At 38.4% G+C, this 23,685-nt stretch overlaps 1 protein-coding gene and 1 pseudogene across 5 annotated transcripts in view; both read left to right on the top strand.

The window, feature by feature from the left end:
• RPAP2 (RNA polymerase II associated protein 2) overlaps positions 1 to 23,685 on the top strand; it is a 197,068-nt gene that overhangs the window by 154,072 nt on the left and 19,311 nt on the right. For 3 of the 5 annotated variants that reach the window (XR_005215302.1, XM_037826647.1, XM_037826644.1), the window contains exon 12: positions 3,030 to 3,179. Coding sequence is in view for 4 of the 5 variants with exons in the window: in XM_037826647.1 (XP_037682575.1) it covers positions 3,030 to 3,171 (142 nt within the window). In the remaining variant the exon portion in view is untranslated. Of the gene's footprint in view, positions 1 to 3,029; positions 3,180 to 3,269; positions 4,049 to 18,899; positions 20,611 to 23,685 lie in introns of those variants that run through there. The other 2 variants (XM_037826645.1, XM_037826646.1) reach the window with 2 other exon arrangements.
• Positions 4,202 to 21,485, top strand: LOC119513609 (annotated as a pseudogene).

Genomic DNA, 23,685 nt, shown 5'->3' with positions numbered 1-23,685 from the left:
CCACAGGCCATGGTTTGTAGATGAAATGGATTCAAGAGGAACCTGAGAGGAGAAGCTGTAGGACTTGGCAATCGATTGGACACAAAACACTAAAGGATAAGATCCCAAGATGACGGAGGTTTCTAATGCCAGAAGGTTTTTATGGAAATGAAAGGTTACAAATTCAGGTTTGAATATAATGCATTTGAGGTAGTTTTTGAAAATCCAAGGAGAGAAGAATCTGAGGAGTGAAGTTACAGGTTTGAATCATAGATCGTCAAAGCCATGAGATTGGATATAGGACAAAAAGAAAAGCGTCAATATAAAACCTTAGGTAAGGCCTGTAATTAATGTGGTGGTAAAAAAAAAAAAAAAAGAAGCCAGTAAGGGAGATTATAAAGAGTCAGGGGTAGGACAACAACAGTGACTGAGGGTGTTACAAAAGCCAAAGGAGGAGAATTTTAGATAGCCCTTACCAGAGTCAGCTGGGAAGAGAATGCAGAAAAGGCTTTCCAGATGTGGCCATTATGAGGCCGTTGTAAACCGTGAAAATAAACAGTTCCAGTAATAAGTCTTTGTTCATTTATCATTGGGCCTGGTTCTGTGCACAGGTGGGAACTACGTTGCGCAATGCTTTGCAATTTACGAAGCCCCCTCCTGTTGTCACTACTGACAAAGGAGACTGGAAAGAACCCTGTCTTCAAGCTCAGTGCAGTGTTCCCTGCACTAGACAGGTCCTCAGACTCCAGTCAGACACCTTTAGATGGGATAATCAGAAGAAACCCTGCAGTTTGTTAGTAGCATCTTGGGCAAAAGCTACAACCAACTCTTCTCTCTGACCAAAATGATAATAGGCAGACAAAATGTTATAATCTTGCCTCTGATTCATCTCTTAGCTAGAAAGCAGACACAGAAACCTCTTGCCACAGGCTGACCAATGAAAACTCAGAAAATGCCCGGTAAGCAGCCAAGCTGGAAGAGAGAACAGGTAGTCAATTGCTATAAGTAATAAACATGTTAATAGATAAGACAAGGAATCTGGAAAACATAAAGTATATATATATATAGTTGTTATTCAACTTTAAATTACTTTGGAGATAGCAAACCATAATTGTCTTGAATGGCCTTCACAAAATTGCAATATATTTTAACTCAGATTTTGAGTTCAGCATCTTTCTTGACACGATTATAATAGCATTTATTATGATTGTTTGTATGCATGACCCTGGTTTCTAGAGAGGATAATTTTAAAGAGAAAACATAATTTTTATATGACTTTCCAAAAGTAATCCACAGGATTATTAATATTTAGAGGTGCACAACAACTAGAAGTTTTATTCATTTATACTTCATCTTTCTCCAAAAAGGTTTTACAGCAACTTAAGACTCTTAGAAAGTTGACATTGTATATTTCTATAGTCATTTCCTTTCTGTGTTAGGGGCTAGGGAATTTATAAATCTTTTTAAGTAAATATTAAAGGAGAAATATGTAGGAATAAGTAAGGTTAAAGGTACACTTGTTGCCTAACTATCCAGGAGTGTAATTTCACAATAGCACCGAGGACTCAAGTGTTAACGGCAGTCAGAAAATCCTGGCTCCATCAGATACCTGAGGATTACTATCTACTGCTTGATGACTTGCAGCAGAAATCTCCAGGCCCCAATATGATATCCCTGTCTCCTTATAGACACCAGATCTTGTCTGACTTTTCTATCAGCCTTTCTTCCTGCCTGCCAACTGCTTGCTATTTTTATATTTGTTGTCCACTGGTTCTTGAAAGCAAATTTAAAGCATTCTGTTCCTTCTGCATGTTCCTTAAAAGCTCAGTACCTATCACTCAGTCCATACCTGCAGACAAAGTCCACGAAGTGTGAGCATGTGGTATGCTATCCACCTTGCTATAAAGAAATGCAGGAGAGGTGGGGAAGGAATACACTACAGTGATTTTCCCAGGTAGAACTCTGTGGGTTTCACTGGACTTTCAGAGTCACCTGTATCCAGTTCTTGCCACGATACCTTCAGAAATAGAGAATTCACCACTTCCCCTGGAAGTATCAGTCATCTTTGTATAATTCTCACAATTCACTTTTGCTTTCTCTATGAGAAGACAAAGCAAGGAAGAACTATGTCCCTCAGAAAAGAACCATCACTTCTGCAAAATGGCTCTGCTCTGATTTCTTGAGCTTTATTGATTTAAATCTGAGTTATTTCATTCATATTTGATGTGCCCAGTGGCAATGAGAAAGGTTAAATAAGAATCTGAAAGCGCTTGGTGGGAAGTGTAAGACTATATGGGGAAAAGGGAATTTTGTCCTCCCAAAATTTTCCAAGAATGTAACTTGCAAAGACTGTGAAGCATGCTCTCTAGGGCTAAAAATATTTATGAGTATTAAGTCTTTAATCTTTGTTATTAGGTTAGAAATTGCTCATTTTAAAAAAACCATGTTTGATCAAATTTCGATGAAAATTACTTCTAGTTTCCATCATAATACAGTCAATCCTTGGGGGTATTTACTGGAACTGGTTAGAGAAAAAAGTGTATTGTCTTTTATGAAGTTGGTGCTAAGTGCCTTGTAAAATGTAATACATTTATTTAGTGTTTTAAAATTAAAATGTTAAAGTTTTATCCAAAATGTAATATTGTTTAAATATTTATTGCATTTTTTTCAGGTGGTATAACTCAAGCATTCAATATAAATGATTTTTTAAGGCAATTCTTAGCTCTAAGCACCTCAACACAACTCCTTTTCCCAATTGGAAAGGCCTTATTAATTTTCTTTCTTTGGCAGAATTTTAGTAGTTTTTGCCAGCATGATCAAAAACATGTTATAGATTCACATTTTTAAACTTCTTTCAATACTTACCAGTATGTTTGACCTTTCAATTTATTCTGAGACTTCTCTTCTGCCTTTGTTAGTAAAGCCTTTTCTATCTGGGAGTTTTGTTAAATCAGACCTCATAACCCTCACAAAATTCCCTCTAGAAATTGGGGATTCCCTTATCCATTCCCTTTTCATGGATATGCAGTTACTGTTTCTGATTGTTTCAGACTTACCCCAATTCTTGGCATTCAGAAGAAGTCTCAGGAAAATGTGGTATTTACACAGTTCATAGCCACCTTGCTTGAAGAACTACATTTAAAGAATGAAGACCTTGAAAGTTTAACCATGATATTTAGAACCAGCTGTTAACCAGAGTGGTGAGTTGGATTATGTTTTACTTTACTGGCTTGTTTTCATTTGTTACCTGTGTGGCTCCTTTTTTCATACTGAAAACTTTAAAATCCAAGTGCAGTGACATCATCAACATGGCAACATAAGACATCCCCTGGAAAAGTCTCCCCTCAACTTTAAAATCAACTAATAAAAGTACAAATCCCACTTCTTGGAACCCTGAAGTACAATAGCAACTGGAAAAGGACTCCACGCACGCTGAATTGAAGAAAAAAGAAAAAGAAACACCAAAATCAGGTAGGAAATTTACATACCAGGCCTGCCAGTCCAGACCCCTCCTACTCTGTCCTTTGCAGCTTAAAAATCACAGAGGCAGCATGGCCTGGGTTCCTTCTGTGTGGATGCAATCTGTAGAGCCACTCACAGAGCAGCAAGTTGGAACCCCATGCGCATACAGGTACATGGACCTGAGTCCGCAGAGACCCAAGGTGGAACACAAGCAACTGAGAGTACCACATACAAAAGTGCCCCCAGGGAAACAAGACACGGCAGCAGAACTGTTGGCAAGAGGTGTTCACAGTCAATCCAGTCTCTGTTATCTGGACCACCTAAACATAAAACAGATCTTTCTGTATTGACCCCATTCTGCTCTGTGGGGCAGGATTCCCTAACAGAAGAAACCAGAAGCAGAAAAGTCTAATGGGAAAAAAAAAGGAGGGAAACTGAACTGCTGTAAGATAGAACAGATCCCAGAATTGAAAAGTGCAATGAAAAGAGGACACTGAGTAAGGAGAGAATTTAAACAAATTATAGGATCTGGGGAGAAAAGTCTTCACAAAAACAACAGAACAGATCAAGATTCCCAGAAAAGGAACAGAAGAAAGGAAGCTTTCTCCTGTAGGTGAAACAATTGCACACAAAAAAGAAATTGTAAAAATTGTACCTCGGAGAAGCTAAGATGGCGGCTAGGTGAGACAGGGCAAAAAAACATCTCCATGAAAATTACTAGATAAAAACCAGAAAGTGACCCAGAACACCACTGCCAGCGATGTACCCGCCGGACAAGGTTTGCTAAATCCACAGGGTACGTGCATTTGGTGAAACCAGGAGCCTGCATTCTGAAACGAGTGAGTGAGTCAGCTGAAAGTCCTATGGCCACACTGCGGTGTGTGGAAACAGTGGGCTCACATTTGGGGACGGACTAGTTTTAAAAAAAAAAAGCCTGGGAGTGGCTGCAGATACGACGGGGAGAGCCCTGCAGTAAAGCACGGCGGGAGCGGGCTGGGCTAACGCCTCGGTGTCTGGCCTGGAGAATACCCCTTCCCACACCCACTGCTGATTGTCTCGAGACCAGAGGAGCAGAGGGGAGCCAAAAGGAGAAAAAAAACTGCATTCCTTGCAGTGGGCAGGGGACGCTCCTGCCCGGGGCCAGACCCACAGCCCAGAGCCGCGCCAAGAAACCCACTGTGACAGGGAATCTTTCCCGCAGCACTACACACAAGCCACAATATTGGCCATGGACAGTGGCCTTTAATACACCCACGGCTGATTGTCCTGGAGCTGGGAGGGCGGAGGTGTGCAAAAAGGGGGAAGTTAACACGTCCCATTCAACCATCTTTGAAGCAGGCTGGGGGTGCCCCTGTACGGCCCAGCAACCCAGGGCTTCCCTGGGGCGTGCACTAGTGACATGGCGCGGCCCTCCCTCAGCAGAGGTCCTGGAAGACTACAGCTGGGAAGGGGGAACCGCTCAGAAATCCCAGGGACCCTACGCGAATACCAAGGATTTGTGGGTCAGTGGCAGAGACAATCAGTGGAAAGACTGAAGTGAAGGCTTAGGCTCCTGCAACAGCCTTAAATCTCCGGGAACACCTAGGAGGTTTGATTATTAAAGCTGCCCTGCCTCCCTAACCACCCAGACACATGCCCCACATTCAGGGCGGACAGCACCAGCAACACACCCAAACTTGGTGCACCAGTTGGACCCCACAATAATCAGACCCCCACACACCACAAAGACAAAGTGGTGGAGAACTGACTTGAGGGGAATAGGTGACTCATGGATGCCATCTGCTGGTTAGTTAGAAAAAGTGTATGCCACCAAGCTGCAGTTCTGTCAAATTAGGGATCAAGTAAAGCAAATGCCAAGAGGCCAAAAACAACAGAAAATCTTAAAGCATATGATAAAACCAGACTATATGGAGAACCCAAACCCAAACACCCAAATCAAAAGATCAGAAGACACACAGTACTTGGCACAATTAATCAAAGAATTACAGACAGGCAACAAGAGCATGGCTCAGGATATAAAGGACATGAAGAAGAGCACGGCACAGGATATAAAGGACATAAAGAAGAACCTAGAAGGGCATAAAGAAGAAATTGCAAGAGTAAATTTAAAAAATAGAAGATCTTATGGAAATAAAAGAAACTGTTGGCCAAATTAAAAAGACTCTGGATACTCATAATACAAGATCAGAGGAAGTTGAACAACAGCTCAGCCTCCTCGAGGACCACAGAACAGAAAATGAAAGAACAAAAGAAAGAGTGGGGAAAAAATCAAAATGGATCTCAGGGATATGATAGATAAAATAAAATGTCCAAATTGAAGACTCCTTCGTGTCCCAGAAGGGGAAGAGAAGGGTAAAGGTCTAGAAAGAGTATTCAAAGAAATTGTTGGGGAAAACTTCCCAAACCTTCTACACAATATAAATACACAAAGCATAAATGCCCAGCAAACTCCAAATAGAATAAATCCAAATAAACTCACTCCAAGACATATTCTGCTCAGACTGTCAAATACTAAAGAGAAGGGGGAAGTTCTGAAAGCAGCAAGAGAAAAGCAATTCACCACATACAAAGGAAACAACATAAGACTAAGTAGTGACTACTCAGCAGCCACCATGGAGGCGAGAAGGCAGTTACATGACGTATTTAAAACTCTGAGAGAGAAAAATTTCCAACCAAGAATACTTTGTCCAGCAAAACTCTCCTTCATATTTGAGGGAGAGCTTAAATTTTTCACAGACAAATGCTGAGAGATTTTGCTAATAAAAGACCTGCCCTACTTCAGATACTAAAGGGAGCCCTACCGACAGAGAAAAAAGCTGAGGGACTTCACCACCAGTAGGTCAGTCCTATAAGAAATGCTAAAGGGTGTTGAGCAGGCTGAAAGGAAGGGACTCTAAACAATTGACTGAAACTACATGAAGAAATAAAGGGTACCACTAAAGAGCACATGGTAAATATAAATACCAATACTACTGTATTTTTGATTTGTAACTCCACTATTTACTTCCTACAGGATCTAAAATACATAAATGATAAATCAGTGGTTTTGGACTCAATGTAAAATATGTAATTTTTGACAACTACATAAAAGTGGGGGAATGAGGGAGTATAGGAACATAGTTTATGTGTCATATTGAAGTTAAGTTGGTATCAAAGAAAAACAAGATTGTTATAGATTTAAGATGTTTAATTTAAGCCCCATGGTAAACACAAAGAAAGTATCGGAGAATATGACCATAGAGATGAAAAGTAGAGTAGGGGTTCTGAGAAGTGGGAGAAGGGGCAATGGGGAGTTAAGAAATGAGTGTAGAGTTTCTGTTTGGGGTGAAGGGAAACTTCTAGAAAGGGATGGTGGGAAGGTGATAGCATTGCAACATCCTAAATGTGATTAATCCCACTAATGGAATGCTAGAGAGGGGGTGGAATGGGAAGATTTAGGCTGTATATATGGTGCCACAATTAAAAAAAAAAAAAAAAGTCTAAATAGATGACAATTAAATGCCAAGTATGATCCTGGATGGGATCTGAGGATGGAGGAGAGGAGGCTCAAAGGGACACAAATGGGACTTAAGGGAAAGAAAAAAAAAGGAAATATGGAATGTAAGCTTTGTATCAATGTTGAATTTCTTGAACTTCTTAGCTGCATTTAATGGGATTGCATAAAAGAATGTTCTTGTTCATGGGAAATATATATGTAAATTATATTGTTTTTCCAAGGATGTGTGCAGCTTGCTCTCATGTTCAGAAGACAGAGCAATAGATGATGGATGATGAGGGAGGGAGGGAAAGAAAGAAAGAAATGGTGGTGTGACAGGATGTTAAAGGTGGTATATTGGGGAAGGGGGGTCGGGGTATGCTGGAGTTCTGTGTATGGGGTTTGTACTGTTTTTGCAGCTCTTCCTATAAGTTTGAATTTATCTCAAAATAAAATTTCTTATTAAAAAAAAAATTGTACCTCATATCCTGGGCAAGAATCAGGTGCAGAAGAGCTGAGAAAACCTGAACAGTTAAACACGGGCTACTCAAAAGGTCTGGAATAAGTTGGACCAGACATCAAAGAATAGCCTTAACACAAAGTCAATCAACAGTAAAACCCAAGCAAGAGGGAGAAACTGACCTTCACATTTAACATATCAAAATATTCAGATGCCCAGACATCAGCAAAAAATCACAAGCCATACTACGAAACAGGAAGCTATGGGTCTGTCAAGGGAACAAATAAAAAATTCAGAGGAGACACATTGCACAATTTGGAACAACTATTCAAAGAAATTCAAAACATCTCCTAAATCACTTCAAGGAAATGAGAGAGAAAATATGATAGAAATAAACTAATGGTGGATATAGAGCTAAAGGATATTAAGAAGACAGTGTGTGAGCATAAAGAAGAATTTGAAAGGTTAAAAAAAAACAGACATATGGGAATGAAAGGCACAATAATGGAGATTAAAAATACACTAGAGGGGGTAGCATCATCAACATGGAGATGTGAACAGCTACTGAAAACTTCTCTCCAGAGATTCAATGAAAAAAAGGACAACTCTGAATCGATTGAAACTGGAGGAGGATATAGACTGGAGGACACTGCAGATGCTGAAATGAAGAAAGAAAAGAAATACCAGGTAGGAATCTTCTGTCCCAGACCAGCCAGTCCTCTCTCCTCCCCCTCACTCAGTCTTAGTGCGGGAAAGGCACAGAATCAGCAGACAGGAAACCTCCTACCAGGGACACAGATTTTAAAATCTCTCACGGCAGTGAGACATACATCCACTGTTTGAAGACCTGGGGGACAGGGGAGGACATTTCAAGGCCCAGATCAGTGCGGGACAAAGAGACTAAGAAAACATGGACAGAGACTGCGTTTCCAGCCCTGGGTCTGAAAACCCTTCCCCCACCCTTGAAGGAAGCAGCAGCCAGCAGTTGTTTCCTTGCCTTGGGGATAGCTGGAGTACTGGGTCAGCTAAGGTAGTATTCTGCCACAGGTGTAGCCCCACATCGAGCCAGATTTTGGCCAGCAAAGCGAGGGCGTAGGAATCCCACAGTTTAAGCTTACCTTCATCAGCCTCTGAGGACAATGAAGTTACCGAACTGTGCCATCTGCTGGACAGTCCAGAAATTGCAAGGGAACACTGACAGCTGGCCAGTGAGAGAAACAAAGAAATATAGAAATTAAAGAGGACCAACAAGAAAACCCAAGGCAAAAGAGAGAAACCAACCTTCAGAATAAACTAATCAAGAAAATCAGATGCCTAGACAGCAAAAACTCACGAGCCACACCAGGAAACACAAAGATATGGCCCAGTCAAAGGAACAAACTAACACCTTAACTGAGATTCAAGAGTTGAAACAATTAATTAAAGATGTTCAAACAAGCCTTCTAAATCACGTCAGCGAGTTGAAAGAAAATGTGACAAAAGAGATGAAAGATATAAAAAAGACACTAGCTGACAATAAGGAAGAATTCATAAGATTGAAAAAACAAATGGCAGAACTTACTGGAATGAAAGGCACAATAGAAGAGATGAAAAACGCAATGGAGACATACAACAGCAGACTTGAAGAGGCAGAAGAAAGGATTACTGAACCAGAAGACAGATCTTCTGAAATCCTACACACAAAAGAACAGATAGAGAAAAGAATGGAAAAATATGAGCAGAGACTCAGGGAACTTGAATGACAACATGAAGTGCATGAATATACACATTATAGGTATTCCAGAAGGAGAGGAGAAGGGAAAAGGGGCAGAAGAATAATAGAGGAAATAATCAATGAAAATTTCCCAACTCTTATGAAAGACATAAAATTACATGTCCAAGAAGTACAGCATGCCCCAAACAGAATTGATCCAAACAGACCTACTCCAAGATACTTACTAATCAGATTGTCAAATGTCAAAGACAGAGAATTCTGAAAGCAGCAAGAGAAAAGCAATCCATCACAAAAAAGGGAAGCTCAATAAGACTAAGTGCAGATGTCTCAGTAGAAACCATGAAGTTAAGAAGGCAGTGGTATGATACATTCAAGATACTGAAAGAGAAAAACTGCCAACCAAGAATCCTGTATCCAGCAAAACTGTCGTTCAAAAATGAGGGAGAGTTGAAAATATTTACAGATAGACAATCAGAGAGTTTGTAAACAAAACCTCCTCTCTACAAGAAATACTACAGAAAGATAGGAAAAGACTGGAGAGAGAGGTTTGAAGAGGAGTGTAGAAATGAAGATACCAGGAGACAGAAAGACAGTAAAGATTGGGCATTTGATGCTGAAGGAGTACAGAATGTTCAACAGGATTGATTGTATAGATCCAGAGATGGATAGCACAATATTTGGTGATGCTAGCACAATATTGTAAGTACACTGAACAAAGATGACTGTAAGTAGGGTTGAAAGAGGAGGGTTGGAGGCATGTGGGACACCAGAGGGAAAGATAAAAGATAAAGACCAAGGTGGTGTAACTTAGTGAAACCTAGAGTGCTCAAAGATTATGATTAAATGTACAAATATAAGAATGTTTTTACATAAGGAGAACAAATGAATGTCAACTTTGCAAGGTGTTAAAAATGAAATGGTTTGGGGGAAAAAATACTATCAATGCAAACAGTAACATTAACAGTAACATTGTAATATGCTTCCATTAATTGTAACAAAGGCAATATACTAAAGCTAAATGGCTATAAGTGGGGGATATAAGGTGGTGGTGTCCAACTTTTTAATCATATTTTATTTTAATTTTTTGTTGTTGCTTTTTAGTTGTCACTTTTTCTTTCTTTTTTTCTTTTATTTGTCTATTCCTCTTTCTTTGTGGAAGAAATGGAAATGTCCTCATATAGTGGTGGTAAATGTATAACTTCATGTGATTATACAGGGAACCACTGATTGTTTACTTAGGATGGAATGTATGATGTATGAATCAAACTGTGTGAAAAATAAACAGAGGGATACAAGTGCTGGAGAAACTGTAGAGAAAGGGATGTACCTAATCACCATTGGTGGGGAAGTAGAATGGTGTAGCCCATCTGGAGGGCAGTGTGGTGGTTTCACAGGGAGCTAAGCATGGGGTTACCATATGGTCCTGCAACCCTGTTATTGAATATATATTTGGAAGTACTGAAAAGAGGAAATGAATTGACATTTGCACACTGGGGCTTATGGCGGTAGTATTCATAATTTGCAGTGGATGGAGGTGACTTAAGGGTACATCGGCTAATGAACAGAATGCTGAACTGTGATATATACATACAATGAATTATTGACCTGCTGCAAGAAGGCATGAATTTGTGAGGTGAATGGCCATTGAGGACAGTATGTTGATGACATAAACCAGAAATGAAAAGACAGACATTATAATGGCTCACTAATATGGCCTAACTATAATGTGCAAACTCTGAGAATTGAATCTGAGAGCATAGGTTATCATGGAAAGGCTTACTGTAAAGGTTCCTATATTGTAAGCTCTTCCATCAGTTACATCTATTCCTGAGTTGTAATGGCTGTTTCTAAATTCTGAGATGCTGAGCTTTTTGCTTATAACCTGGTCGATCCCTGGAACTTTGGGTGTCTATGTGACACGTGAGACTCAGTGCCAGAGTCCAGCAGCTATGAATGGCAGCATTAGCCCACACAGCAAATGTTAAAGAGTCTGAAAAAGCAATTAGACTTCAATTAGAGATATGAATGAAATGGACTTGGTTAGGACCAAGGTAAATCAGACTAAAGGGTAAAGGACAATTTATTGACAGTGTTTTAAAATTTCAACTTTTGTGTGAGACCAGAGGAGAACAGGTTGATTAGGTGAAAATCTGTATTTTTTGCAAAACACTATTTAATCTAACTTGTATGGTTAGTTTGTTCACACACCATGATTACATGGAACTTTGAATAGGGAGTGAAATCTGCTTGATTTGTACAGGTTAGTGTGAAATCCTGATACAAACCACAGTAATTTGGGCAGAGAAAAATATATTTGCAGAGCCCCCTTGAGGGAATGGGGAAAAATGTGGAAATATTCAACTTTCCCACCTGGGGAATTACTGATATTTTTATACACATTGGGTACTGCCAATTTAGATACTCAAGCAGTTCGATCTTGAGGCTTGCCCTTACGAAGTTTGTTACAGCAAAGAAGAGGCTAAGCCTACTTATATTTGTGCCTGAGAGTCACACCCCCAGAAAACCTCTTTTGTTGTTCAGATGTGGCTTGTTTCTCTAAGTCAACTCTGCAGGTAAACTCACTGCCCTCCCCTCTATGTAGGACATAACTTCCAGGGGTGCAAATCGCCTTGGCAACATGGATAGCACTCGCAGGGGTGAACTTAGCCCTGGCATTGTGGGATCGAGAGAGCCTTCTTGGACCAAAAGGGGGAAGAGAAATGAAACAAAAAGTTTCAGTGGCTGAGAGATCTCAAATAGAGTCAAGAGGACATTCTGGAGGTTATTCTTATGCATTATATAGATAGCTCTTTTTAATTTTTAGTGTATTGGAATAGCTAGAAGGAAATACCTGAAACTGAACTGCAACCCAGTATCCTTGATTCTTGGAGATGATTGTATAACTGTATAGCTTATACTGTGTGACCATGTGATTGTGAAAACTTTGTGGCTCCCACTCCCTTTATCCAGTGTATGGATAGGTGAGTAGAAGAAGGAGGACAAAAAGTAGGTGAACAATAGGGAGGGGTGGGGGTATGGGATGTTTTGGGTCTTCTTTTTTACTTTAATTTTTATTCTTACTCTTTTTGTGTGTAGTGATGAGGATGTTCAAAAGTTGATTGTTGTGATGAATGCACAACTATATAAGGGTACCGTGGACAGTTGATTGTATGCTGTGGATGATTGTATGGTTTGTGAATGTATCTCAAAATTTAATTTAAAAATACATTTTCAAAAAATATATACTAGAAGTGTATAACAACAGATGTGAACAGGCAGAAGAAAGAATCAAGAAGACAGGACCATCAAAATTATACAATCAGAAGAACAGATAGAGAAAAGAATAGAAAAAAATAGAGTCTTGTGTCAGGAAATTGAGTGAAAATAAACATATACATCATGGGGTATCCCAAGAGGAGAAATGAGGGGAAAGGGGGCAGAAAATATTTGAAGAAATAATGACTGAAAATTTCTCAACTCTTATGAAAGAAGTAAATATACATGTCCAAGAAGCACAATGTACCCCAAACAGAATAAACCCTAATATACCTGCTCAGAGAAACAAATAATCAGAATGTCAAATGCCAAAGATAAAGAGAGAATTCTGAAAGCAGAAAGAGAAAAGCAATTCATCACATACAAGGGATTCGCAATAAGGATCCTTGAGATCCTCTCATCAGAAACCTAGGAGAAGGTACTGGTATATATTTAAGATACTGAGAGAAAAGCTGCCAGCCCAAGATTCTTTATCCAGCAAAACCATCCTGCAGAAATAAGGGAGAGTTGAAAATATTCAGATAAACAGAAACAGAGAGTTTGTCAACAAAAGACCTTCCCTACCAGGATTAAAAAGGGAGTTCTGCAGGGGAAAGGAAAAGACAAGACAGAGTAGCTTGGAGTAGTATGAAGAAGTAAAGATTTTCAATGAAGGTAAAGAAAAGGTTAAATGCAAAACCCAATAGTACTGTGTCATCAATATATAACTCAATTCTTTAATTCCTGTAAGAGTCAGAATACAATTGAACAAAAAAAAGGCATAGTTCCTCATAATGGACACGTGAAATGTAAAGAGGTAATGTTGGACAGAACATATAAAGAGGAGGAACAGAGGGATATGGGAGCAGAGAACGTGTATGCTATTGAAGCTTTGTTGGTATCTTTTCAAATTACTAGGGTATAGACTTAGGTTGTGTAATACAAACCCCAGGGTAACCACAAAGAAAGTATTTGAAAATATACAGAAACAGAAATGAGAAAGGGATCAGTCAGACACATCACAAAAGATGATCTATATGGAAAAGAGAGACAAAAAAACATATATAAAAACTAAAGGACAAAATGACTGAAGTAAGTACTCCTTTTACAGCAAGAACACTGAATGTTAATAGATTGAACTCTCCCATCAAAAGACACAGATTGGCAGAATGGATAAAAACAGCATGATGCAACTATATGTTCTTTACAAGAGACTCATCATAGAGCCAAAGACACAAATAGGTTGAAAGTGAAAGGATGAAAGATAATCCATGCAATTAGTAAGCAAAAAAGAGCCAGAGTAGCTATACTAATAGCAGACAAAATACCTTTAAGTAAAAACCTGTTATGAAAGAAAAAGGACACTATTTATTAATAAAAGGATCAATTCACCAAGAAGAAATAACAGTCATAAATATGTATACACCTAATCACAGTGCCCGAAAATACATGAGGCATATGCTGGCAAACATAACGGAGAGATGGATACCTCTAGAATAATAGATGGAGACTTTAATACACCACTCTCATCAATAGATAGAACCTCCAGACACAAGATCGATAAGTTTACAAGAACTTGAATAATATGATAAATGAACTAGACCTGACAGACCTATAGAGAACATTGCACCCCGAACAGCAAGATATACATTCTTCTCAAGTGCACATGGATCCTTCTCCAGGATAGACCACATGTTGGGTCACAAAACAAGTCTCAATAAATTTTAAAAGTTTGGAATTATACAAAGCATCTTCTTTGACCATGATGGAATGAAGCTGGAAATCAATAACAGGTAGAAAACTGGAAAATCAACAAATTTCTGGAAGTTAAGTAACACTCTTTTTTTTTTTCTTTTGGTCATAATCTGTCAAGCACATTTTCTTTTTTATTTTTTTAATCCATTTTTTATTGAGATATATTCACATACCATGCAGTCATACAAAGTCATACAAATTGTTCACAGTACAATTATATAGTTGTGTGTTCATCCCCAAAAGTAATTTTTGAACATTTTCGTTACCACAGACAAAAATAATAAGAATAAAAATTAAAGTGAAAAAGAACAAAGTAAAAAACACTGGGTGCCTTTTTTTTTTTTTTTTTTTTTGCCCCCATTTTTCTACTCATCCATCCATATACTGGGCAAAGGGGAGTGAGTAACACACTCTTAAACAATCAGCAAATCAAAGAAGAAAGGGAAATTAGTAAATACCTTGAGATGAATGAAAACAAGAACATAACATAGCAAAACTTATGGGATGCAGCAAGGATAGTGCTGAGAGAGAAATTTGTAGACCTAAACACTTATTTTTAAAAAGAAGAAAGAGCTAAAATCAAAGACCTAACTGCATGCCTGGAAGAAGTAGAAAAAGAACAGCAAACTAAACCTAAAGCAAGAAGGAAAGAAATAACAAAGATTAGAGAGAAATAAATGGATCAGAATTAAAAAAAAAATAGAGCATTAGCAAGAGCAAAAGTTGGTTCTTTGAAAAGATAAATAAAATTGACAAACCCTTAGATAGAATGACAAAGAACAAAAGAGAGGAGAGGCAAATAAAATTAGAAATGGGGGGGGGGCATGACTACCAAACCCCACAGAAATAAAAAGGATCATTAGATGATACCATGTATGAAAAATCCACTGCTAACGTCATGCTCAATGGTGAAAGACTGAAAGTTTTCCTTCTAAGAACAGGAAAAAGACAAGGATGCCCACCGTTATTCAACATTGTTATTCAACATTGTACTGGAAATTCTAGCCAGAGCAATTAGGTAAGAAAAAGAAATAAAAGGCATCCAAATTGGAAAGGAAGAAATAAAACTTTCACTATTTGCAGGTGACATGGTCCTAAATAAATCTACAACCAAGCTACTAGAGCTAATAAATGAATTCAGCAAGGTGGTGGAGTACAAGATCAACATGCAAAAATCAGTTGTGTTTTTATATATTAGTAATGAGCAATCTGAAGAGAAAATCTAGAAAAAATTCCATTTACAGTACCAACTAAAAGAATCGGATATCTAGGAATAAATTTAACCAAGGTTGTAAAGAACTTGTACCTGCAAAACTACAAAACTTTACTAAAAGAAATCAAAGAAGATCTAAAATCCAGGCTCATGGATTAGAATACTAAATATTAAGATGTCATTTCTGCCCCAAACAATTTACCAATTCGATGCAATCTTGGTCAAGATTCCAGAAGCCTACTTTTCAAAAATGTCAAAGCCAGTCATCAAATTCATATGGAAAGGTAAGGGAACCCAAATAGCCAAAAACATCTTGAAAAAGAAGAACTAAGTTTGAGGACTTACACTTCCTTACTTAAAAACTTATTACAAAGCTATATGGTCAAAACAGCATGGTATTGGCACAAAGATAGATAATAGAGCAATGCCATTGAATTGAAATGTCAGAAATAGACCTCACTTCTATGGCCAATTGATTTTTGACAAGGCTGCCAAGTCCATTCGTTAGGAAGAACCATCTCTTCAACTAACGGTGTTGGGAGAAATGGAGAGCTACATGCAAAAGAATGAAAAAGGACCCCCTCCCCCACTTTCACACCATACACAAAAATTAACTCAAAATGGATCAAGACCTAAATATAAGAACCAGAACTATGAAACTGCTAGAAGAATACTTTGAGAAGCATCTTCAGGATCTTGTGTTAAGCAATGGTTTCTTAGACTTTACATCCAAAGTACAAGCAACAAAAGAAAAAATAGATAAATTGGTCCTCCTCAAAACTAAAATCTTTAGCGCATCAATGAACTTTAATAGGGAAGTGAAAAGACAGCTTACAAATGAGAGAAAATATTTGGAAATCACATATCCAATAAGGGTTTAATATCCAGAATATGTAAAGAAATCATACAATTCAACAATAAAGAGGCCAGCAACCCAGTTTAAAAGCACATGAAAAGATGCTCAGATTCACTAGCTATTAGGAAAATGCAAATCAAAACCACAATGAGATACCATCTCACACCTCTAGAATGGCCACTATTAAACAAACAAGAAACTACAAGTGTTGGAGAGGATGTGGAGAAATAGGAACACTCATTCACTGCTGGTGGGAATGTAAAATGGTGCAGCCTCTGTGGAGGAGGTTTTGGCAGTTCTTCAGAATGCTAAGTTTAGAGTTACCTTATGACCCAGCAATCCTGCTTCTTAGGATATATCCAGAAGATCTGAAAGCAGGGACTAGAACAGATGTTTGTATACCAGTGTTCATAGTGGCATTATTCACAATTGCCAAAAGATGGAAATAACCCCAGTGTCCATTAACAGATGAATGTATAAACAAATTGTGATTTATATATACAGTGGAATATTGTTCAGCAGTAAGAAGGAATGAAGTACTGAAGCACACAACTTAGAAGAATCTTGAGGACATAAGTGAAATAAGCCAGATACAAAAGGACAAATGTTGTATGATCTCACAGATATGAACTAATTATAACATGTGAACTCATAGACATAAAATACAAAGTATAAATTGCTGGGATACAGAATGAGGCTAAGGATAGGGAGCAGTTGCTTAATATGAGCAGAATGTTGAACTAGGTTGAACTTAAAAGTTTGTAAATGGACAGAGATGACGGGAGCACATTAATGTTGGAATAATTAATAGTGCTGAATGGTGTGTGAATGTGGTGGAAAGGGGACGTTGAGAGTCATGTATGTCACCAGAAGGAAAGTTGGAGGTTAAAACATGAGAATGTGTAACACAGTGAATTGTGGTAGGCAATGTCCATAATTAACTATAAAAATATTTAGAAGTTCTTTCTTGAAATACAGCAAATGTATGACACTATTACAAGGAGTTAATAATAGAGGGGTATATGGAAAAGTACCTATTACAAACTATGGACTATAGTTAACAGTAATATTTCAATACCTTTTCATCAACAGTAACAAATGTACTACACCAATACTATGAGCCAGTCATTGTGGGGAATTGGGGTTATGGGAGGATTTGGATTACCTTTTTTGTTTTTATTTCTTTTATGGAGTAATGAAAATGTTCTAAAATCAATCATGGGCTTGTATGCACAATCATGTGGTAATAACTGTGAGCCAGTGATTGTACACTTCAGATGGTTTGTATGGTATGGAATATATCTCAATAAAACAGCATTTTAAAAAAATAGAAAAAGAATGGGCAAAAGACTTGAATAGATATTTCTCCAAAGAGGATATACAAATGTCTAAAAAGCACATGAAAAGATGCTCAACATCATTAGCTATTATGGAAATGCAAATCAAAACCACAATGAGATACCATTTCACACCCATTTAGAATGGCTACTATTTAAAAAGCAGAAAATTACAAGTGTTGGAGAGAATATGGAGAAATAGGAACACATTCATTGCTGGTGGCAATGTAAAATGGTGCGGCTGCTGTGGAAAACAGTTTAACAGCTCCTCAGAAAGCCAAATATGGAATTACCACATGACCCAGAAATGCCACTACTAGTTATGTACTCAAAAGAATTGAAAGCAGGGACTTTAACAGATGTTTGTACACCGATGTTCATAGTGGCATTATTCACAGTTGCCAGAAGATGCAAACAACCCAAGTGTCTATCGGTTGATGAATGGATAAACAAAATGTGGCAAAAACATAAAATGGAATATTAGAAAGGAATGAAGTCCTGATATATGCGACAACATGGATGAACCTTGAAGACATCACGTTGAGTTAAATAAGCCAGACACAAAAGGACAAATATTGCATGATCTCAATGATATAAAATAATTAAAATAAGCAAATTCATTGAGTCAGACTCTAGAAGTTTGGTTACTGGGACTGGGTTCAGGATAGACAATGGGGAGTTTATGCTTAAATTGTGTGGAGTTTCTATTTGGATTATTGTAAAGTTTTGGAAATGGATGGTTGTGATGGTAGCACGACATTGTGTATATAATTAGCAGTACTGAATCATATGTTTGAATGTGCTTAAAAGGGGAAATTTTAGGTCGTATATATATATTGCTAGAATAAAAATTAAAAGGAAAAACATAGGACTGTACAGAGTGAAGCCTGTTGTAAATGATGGTAAATAATGGAACAATTATAAAAATTTTTCATGAATTAAAACAAATGCACCACACTAACACAAGGTGTTAATAATGTGGTATATGGGGAAAAATAATAATATACCCTAATGTAAACAATGGACTATAGTTAATAGTACAATTATAATATTCTTTCCTCACTTGTAACAAAGGTACCACACTAATGCCAAGTGTTAATAATATTGTGGGGGTATATGGGTGCTCTACATGATTTTTCTGTAAACATAACAACTTCTCTAATTAAAAAAATATATTCAAAGAAAAACACCAAGTGCAGACCTTGAAATGTTCTAAGCTTGCTCAAAGAAGAATATGCTATCCTTCAGTTCTAAGGTTGCTCAAAGAAGAATATGCTATCCTTCAGTTCACAGATGCTTTTGCTCACTTCAGTTCTTGCTACTTTCTGCCGCATCCTTGTTGTTATTCCTCCTTTGTAGGCTACAGCGGTTGTTTCTGTTTCTTTCAACCCAGGAAACTCCCTGCTCTCAGCTTCATACTCAAGCCAAGGCCATCACAGATGTCCCATCTGATAAGTTTCTGCCCAGGAAGAAGCAATTTACTTCTACCCAGTGACTGCAGTGGTCTGTTGGGAACATCCTCATCCTACTGCCTCTTCAAGGAAATCACCACCTACCTAGCCAATACCTTAGCCTTTTCATGTGCATATATGCAGGTGAATTTACAAGTCTGGCTTCATTGAATTCCTGACCCTGCTCCCAGATATATATAGCCATCTTCTACTGTCCCAAGTCCTTGTCCTTTCATGACTGCCCATCAGAATGTCCCCTCTCTCATCATTTCTTAATCAGGTCTCTACCATCTCTTCTTTCCCTTACTTCTCACTTGACATACTTCCAAGTGCTGAGATAGATACTGATTTAATGTTATAATTGAATGAATTCATCCCACATTACTAATGAGACCCATGAAGCATTTCCATTTTTAAAGACTTTAACTTTTTTTTATTTTTACTTTTTATTTTCTAGATAAGTTATAGATGTACAGAAAAATCATGCAGAGTACAAAGTTTCCACATACCTACCACCCTCACATGCACAGAAACTATTTTTTTAATTATAAAAGCAATACAGGTGGTATTATCAAGATGGCATTATATGACATCCCCATAAACATTCCCCCTTAGATAAAGCTAAATAAAAGGGCAGATTGAACTCTCTTGAAGCTCTGCAGGAGGATCAAGACTGGAAAATGACTCAACAAACGCTGAATTGAAAGAAGAAGAAGAAAAAAAAGACACCTAAAAAATAGAACAGTGGGACAAATTTACTGGTCCAGATCCCCCTGCTCAGATCTGCACAGTTTATGCAACTAATAGAGGCAGCTCCCAAGCCCAGGCACCTCCTATCAGGGTCACAATATAAATCTACCCACAGGTAACAGCTTTGTACCCATGCACAAACAGGCACCAAGACTATACAGACCCATGGCAGCATTTTAGTGGTCTGGAAGTACACATTCAAAGCTTCTCCCTGAAATCAGAGTGACTCATGGAGGAACTTGTGGCAAGTTGTACACTCTCCCAGTTCTGACCCTAGTTGATGGTGCACGTAAATGAAAATATTTTAAGTCTGAACATTGACTGCATATGACTCCATGTAGGACAGACTCAGAGGGTGGGTTGGGATCCCTCTAATCTGGAAGTTACTGGAGGCAGAAAAGCTGAGTGGAAAGGGAGAGTGAAGCTACTGAACAGCAGTGCAGACCAAGGGGTGAAAGCTGGAGGGGTGAAAGCTGGAGCACTGGAGTGGAGCCAGCAAACTGCAGCCCTAGGAGGAAGAACTGTAAAAACAAAGAGAGCAGCCCAGGACTCCCAGAAGAGGAACAGGGGAAAGGAAATTTTCTCCTGGAGGGAAAATAGTTGCATATACTAGGGTAATCTTGGAAGTTATTGTGCACACCCAAAGCAAGATACAAGCTCAGAGAGACCTAAGAAGAACAGAACTGTTTAATACAGACTGTTCTAAAAGTTCAGTTTTTACTGGGCCAAGTATTGAAGAGCCTTAACACTCAGCCAGTCTACACTAAGACCTTAGGAGGGAGAAACTGATTTCCAGAGTTAGCACTTCAAAATAAATGCAGCTCTCAGTACCTACCCATTTGACAGATAGCCAGATCTACTCATGTAGCAACAGCCACATCCCTGAGATTTGATGATGAAGATCGGCATAAACACATCTGGCTGTATTGGGCATCTGGTCCCTGCAAAGTGGAGGTTTTCACCATCAGTGATCCCTTCATTGACCTCTGCTACATGATCTGCATGTTCCAGTATGATTCCACCTATGGCAAGGTCAAAGGCACTGGCAAGGCTAAAAAACAGGAAATTTATCATCAATGGGAAGCCCATATATATCTTCCAGGGGAAAATCATGCCAACTTCAAATTGGGTGATGCTAGTGATGAAAATGTTAAGGAGTCCACTGGTGTCTTCACTATATTTGAAAAGGCTGAGGTTCACTTGAAGGATGGAGCCAAAAGAATCATTGTCTCTGCCCCTTCCACCATTGCACCCACGTTTTTGATGGGTGTGAACCATAAGTAGTATGACAACTCCCTCAAGATTGTCAGTATTGCTTCTTGCACCACCAACTCCCCGGCCCCCTTGACCAACATCATCAGTGACAATTTTGGCATTATGGAGAGTCTCATGACCATACTCCATGTCATCACTGCCATCCGGAAGATTGTGGATGGCCTCTCCAGGAAACTGGCATGACAGCCATGAGGGTGCTCAAAACATCATCCCTGCATTTACTGATGCTGCCAAGGTGGTGGGCAAAGTCATCCCTGAACAGAATGGGAAGTCACTGGCATGGCCTTTTGCATCCCCACTGTGTCCAATGTGGATATGGCCTGCTGTCTAGAGAAAGCAGCCAAATACAGTGACATCAAGAAGGTGATGAAGACAGCATTTTCTTAGACTTTATACCCAAAAGATGAGCAGCAGAAGAAAATATAAATAAATGGAACCTAATCAGAATTAAAAATTCTGTGCATCAAAGGACTATCATAAAAATGAAAAGATAACCTACAGAATGGGAGAAAATATTTGGAAACCACATATCCAATAAAGGTTTAATATCCAGAATATATAAAGAAATCTTACAATTCAACAACAAAAAGACAACCCAATTTAAAAATAGGCAAAACACTTGAATAGACATTTCTCCAAAGAGGATATAAAAATGGCCCAAAGCACATGAAAAGATGTTCAGCATTGTTAGCCATTAGGGAAGTACAAGTCAGTACCACAGTGAGATACCATTTCACAACCACTACAATCAGTACTGTTTTAAAAATGGAACATTACAAGTGTTAAATCAGATGTAAAGAAATAGAAACACTCATTCATTGCTGGTGGGAATGTAAAATGCAGCCACTGGAAAAGAGCTTGGCAGTTCCTCAGCAACTTAAGTATAGAAATACTGTATGAACTGGCAATCCCTCTTCTAGGTATATACTCAAAAGAATTGAAAGCAGGGACTTGAACAGATATTTGCATACCCATGTTCATAACAGCATATTCACAATTGCCAGAAAGTGGGAGCAGCCCAAGTGTCATCAGCAAATGAATGGAGAATCAACATGTTGTATATACACAATGGAATATTATTCAGCCCATGAAAAAAGAATGAAGTTCTGATAAATATGACAGCATGGATGAAACTTGAGGACATCATGTTGAGTGAAATAAGCCAGACACAAAAAGACAAATATTGTATAATCTCAATGATATGAAATAATTAGAATAAGCAAGCTCATAGCATCAGAATCTAGAATTTTGGTTACCAGGGCTGGGTTCAGGTTAGGGAATGGGGGGTTAATGCTTAAATTGTACCGTTTCTATTTGGGGGGGATGGAAAAGTTTTGGAAATGGATGGTGGTGATGGTAGCACAACATTGTAAATGTATTTGACAGCACCAAATTATATATTTGAGTGTGGTTCAAAGGGGGAAATTTTAGGTTGTATATATGTGACTAGGATAAAAAAAAATAAAAAAAAAAAAAAAACTCTTAGAACTGTACAACACAGTGAACCCTAATATAAACCATGGACTATAATTAATAGTACAATTATAATTATATTCTTTTATCATCTGTAACAAATGTACCACCTTAACGCAAGTTGTTAATAATGGGTGGGAGAGGTTTGGGAACCTGTATTTTCTGCATTTTTTGTAAACCTACAACATGTCTTAAAAAAAGAAGAAGGTTGTTGAAGCAGGAATCAGAAGGTCCCCTAATGGGCATCCTGTGCTATACTGAGGACCAGTTTATTTTCTGTGACACCCATTCTCCCATCTTTGAAGTTGGAACCGTCATTGCCCTTAACAGTCACTTTGTGAAGCTCATTTCCTGTTGTGGCAATGAATTTGACTGCAGCAACAAACAAGGTGGGGGCCAACATGGCTTCCAAGGAGTAAGAACTACCTACCAACCAGCTCCAGCAATAGCACAAGTGGAAGAGAAGCAGTCAGCTGCTAGGGAGTCCTTGCCCCAACTCAACCCCACCACCCCCCTGCCCCAACACTGAGAATCTCCCATCCTCTACATGATTACTATCTCAGACTCCCCAAAGAAATGGAAGACTTAGGAAGCCCTACCTTGTCATGTACTATCAATAAAGTACACTGTACCCAAGCCAAAAAATATATATAATAATCATATGCCCAGATGTCAACAAAAGGTCACAAGTCATACAAAGAAACAGGAACAGATGACTCATTCAAGAGAACAAATTAAAACAGAGGATGCCCAGATGTTCAGTCAAATGTCCTAAATAATTTCAACAAGCTAAAGGAGAACATGGGCATACAACAAAAGGAAATCAAGAAGATTATGCATGAACAAAAAAGAAGAAATAGAAGATTTAAAAAGAAACATAGCAGAACTTTGAGAATGAAAAACGCAGTACATTAGAGGCAGCAGATTTGAACAGGCAGAAGAAAAAAATCAGCAAACTAGAAGTCAAGACAATCAAAATCACACAGTCTTAAGAGCAGATAGAGAAAAGAATGAAAAAATAAAAGTGAATAGAGCCTAAGGGAACTGTAGGAAAACATGCAGCATACCAATATACTCATTATGGGAGTCTGAGGAGAACAGAAAGAAAGGGGGCAGAAAGAATGTCTGAGGAGATAATGGCCAAAAACTTCCCAAAAGCTGATGAAAGGCATGAGTATACACATCTAAGAAGCCCATCAAACTCCAAACAGGATAAACCAAATAAACCTG

The sequence above is a fragment of the Choloepus didactylus genome, chromosome 2 (genome assembly GCF_015220235.1).
Source record: "Choloepus didactylus isolate mChoDid1 chromosome 2, mChoDid1.pri, whole genome shotgun sequence".
In the NCBI taxonomy this organism is placed as follows: Eukaryota; Metazoa; Chordata; class Mammalia; order Pilosa; family Megalonychidae; genus Choloepus; species Choloepus didactylus.
Note: the sequence above shows the minus strand (reverse complement) of the source record. Positions and strands in the feature narration are given on the sequence as shown.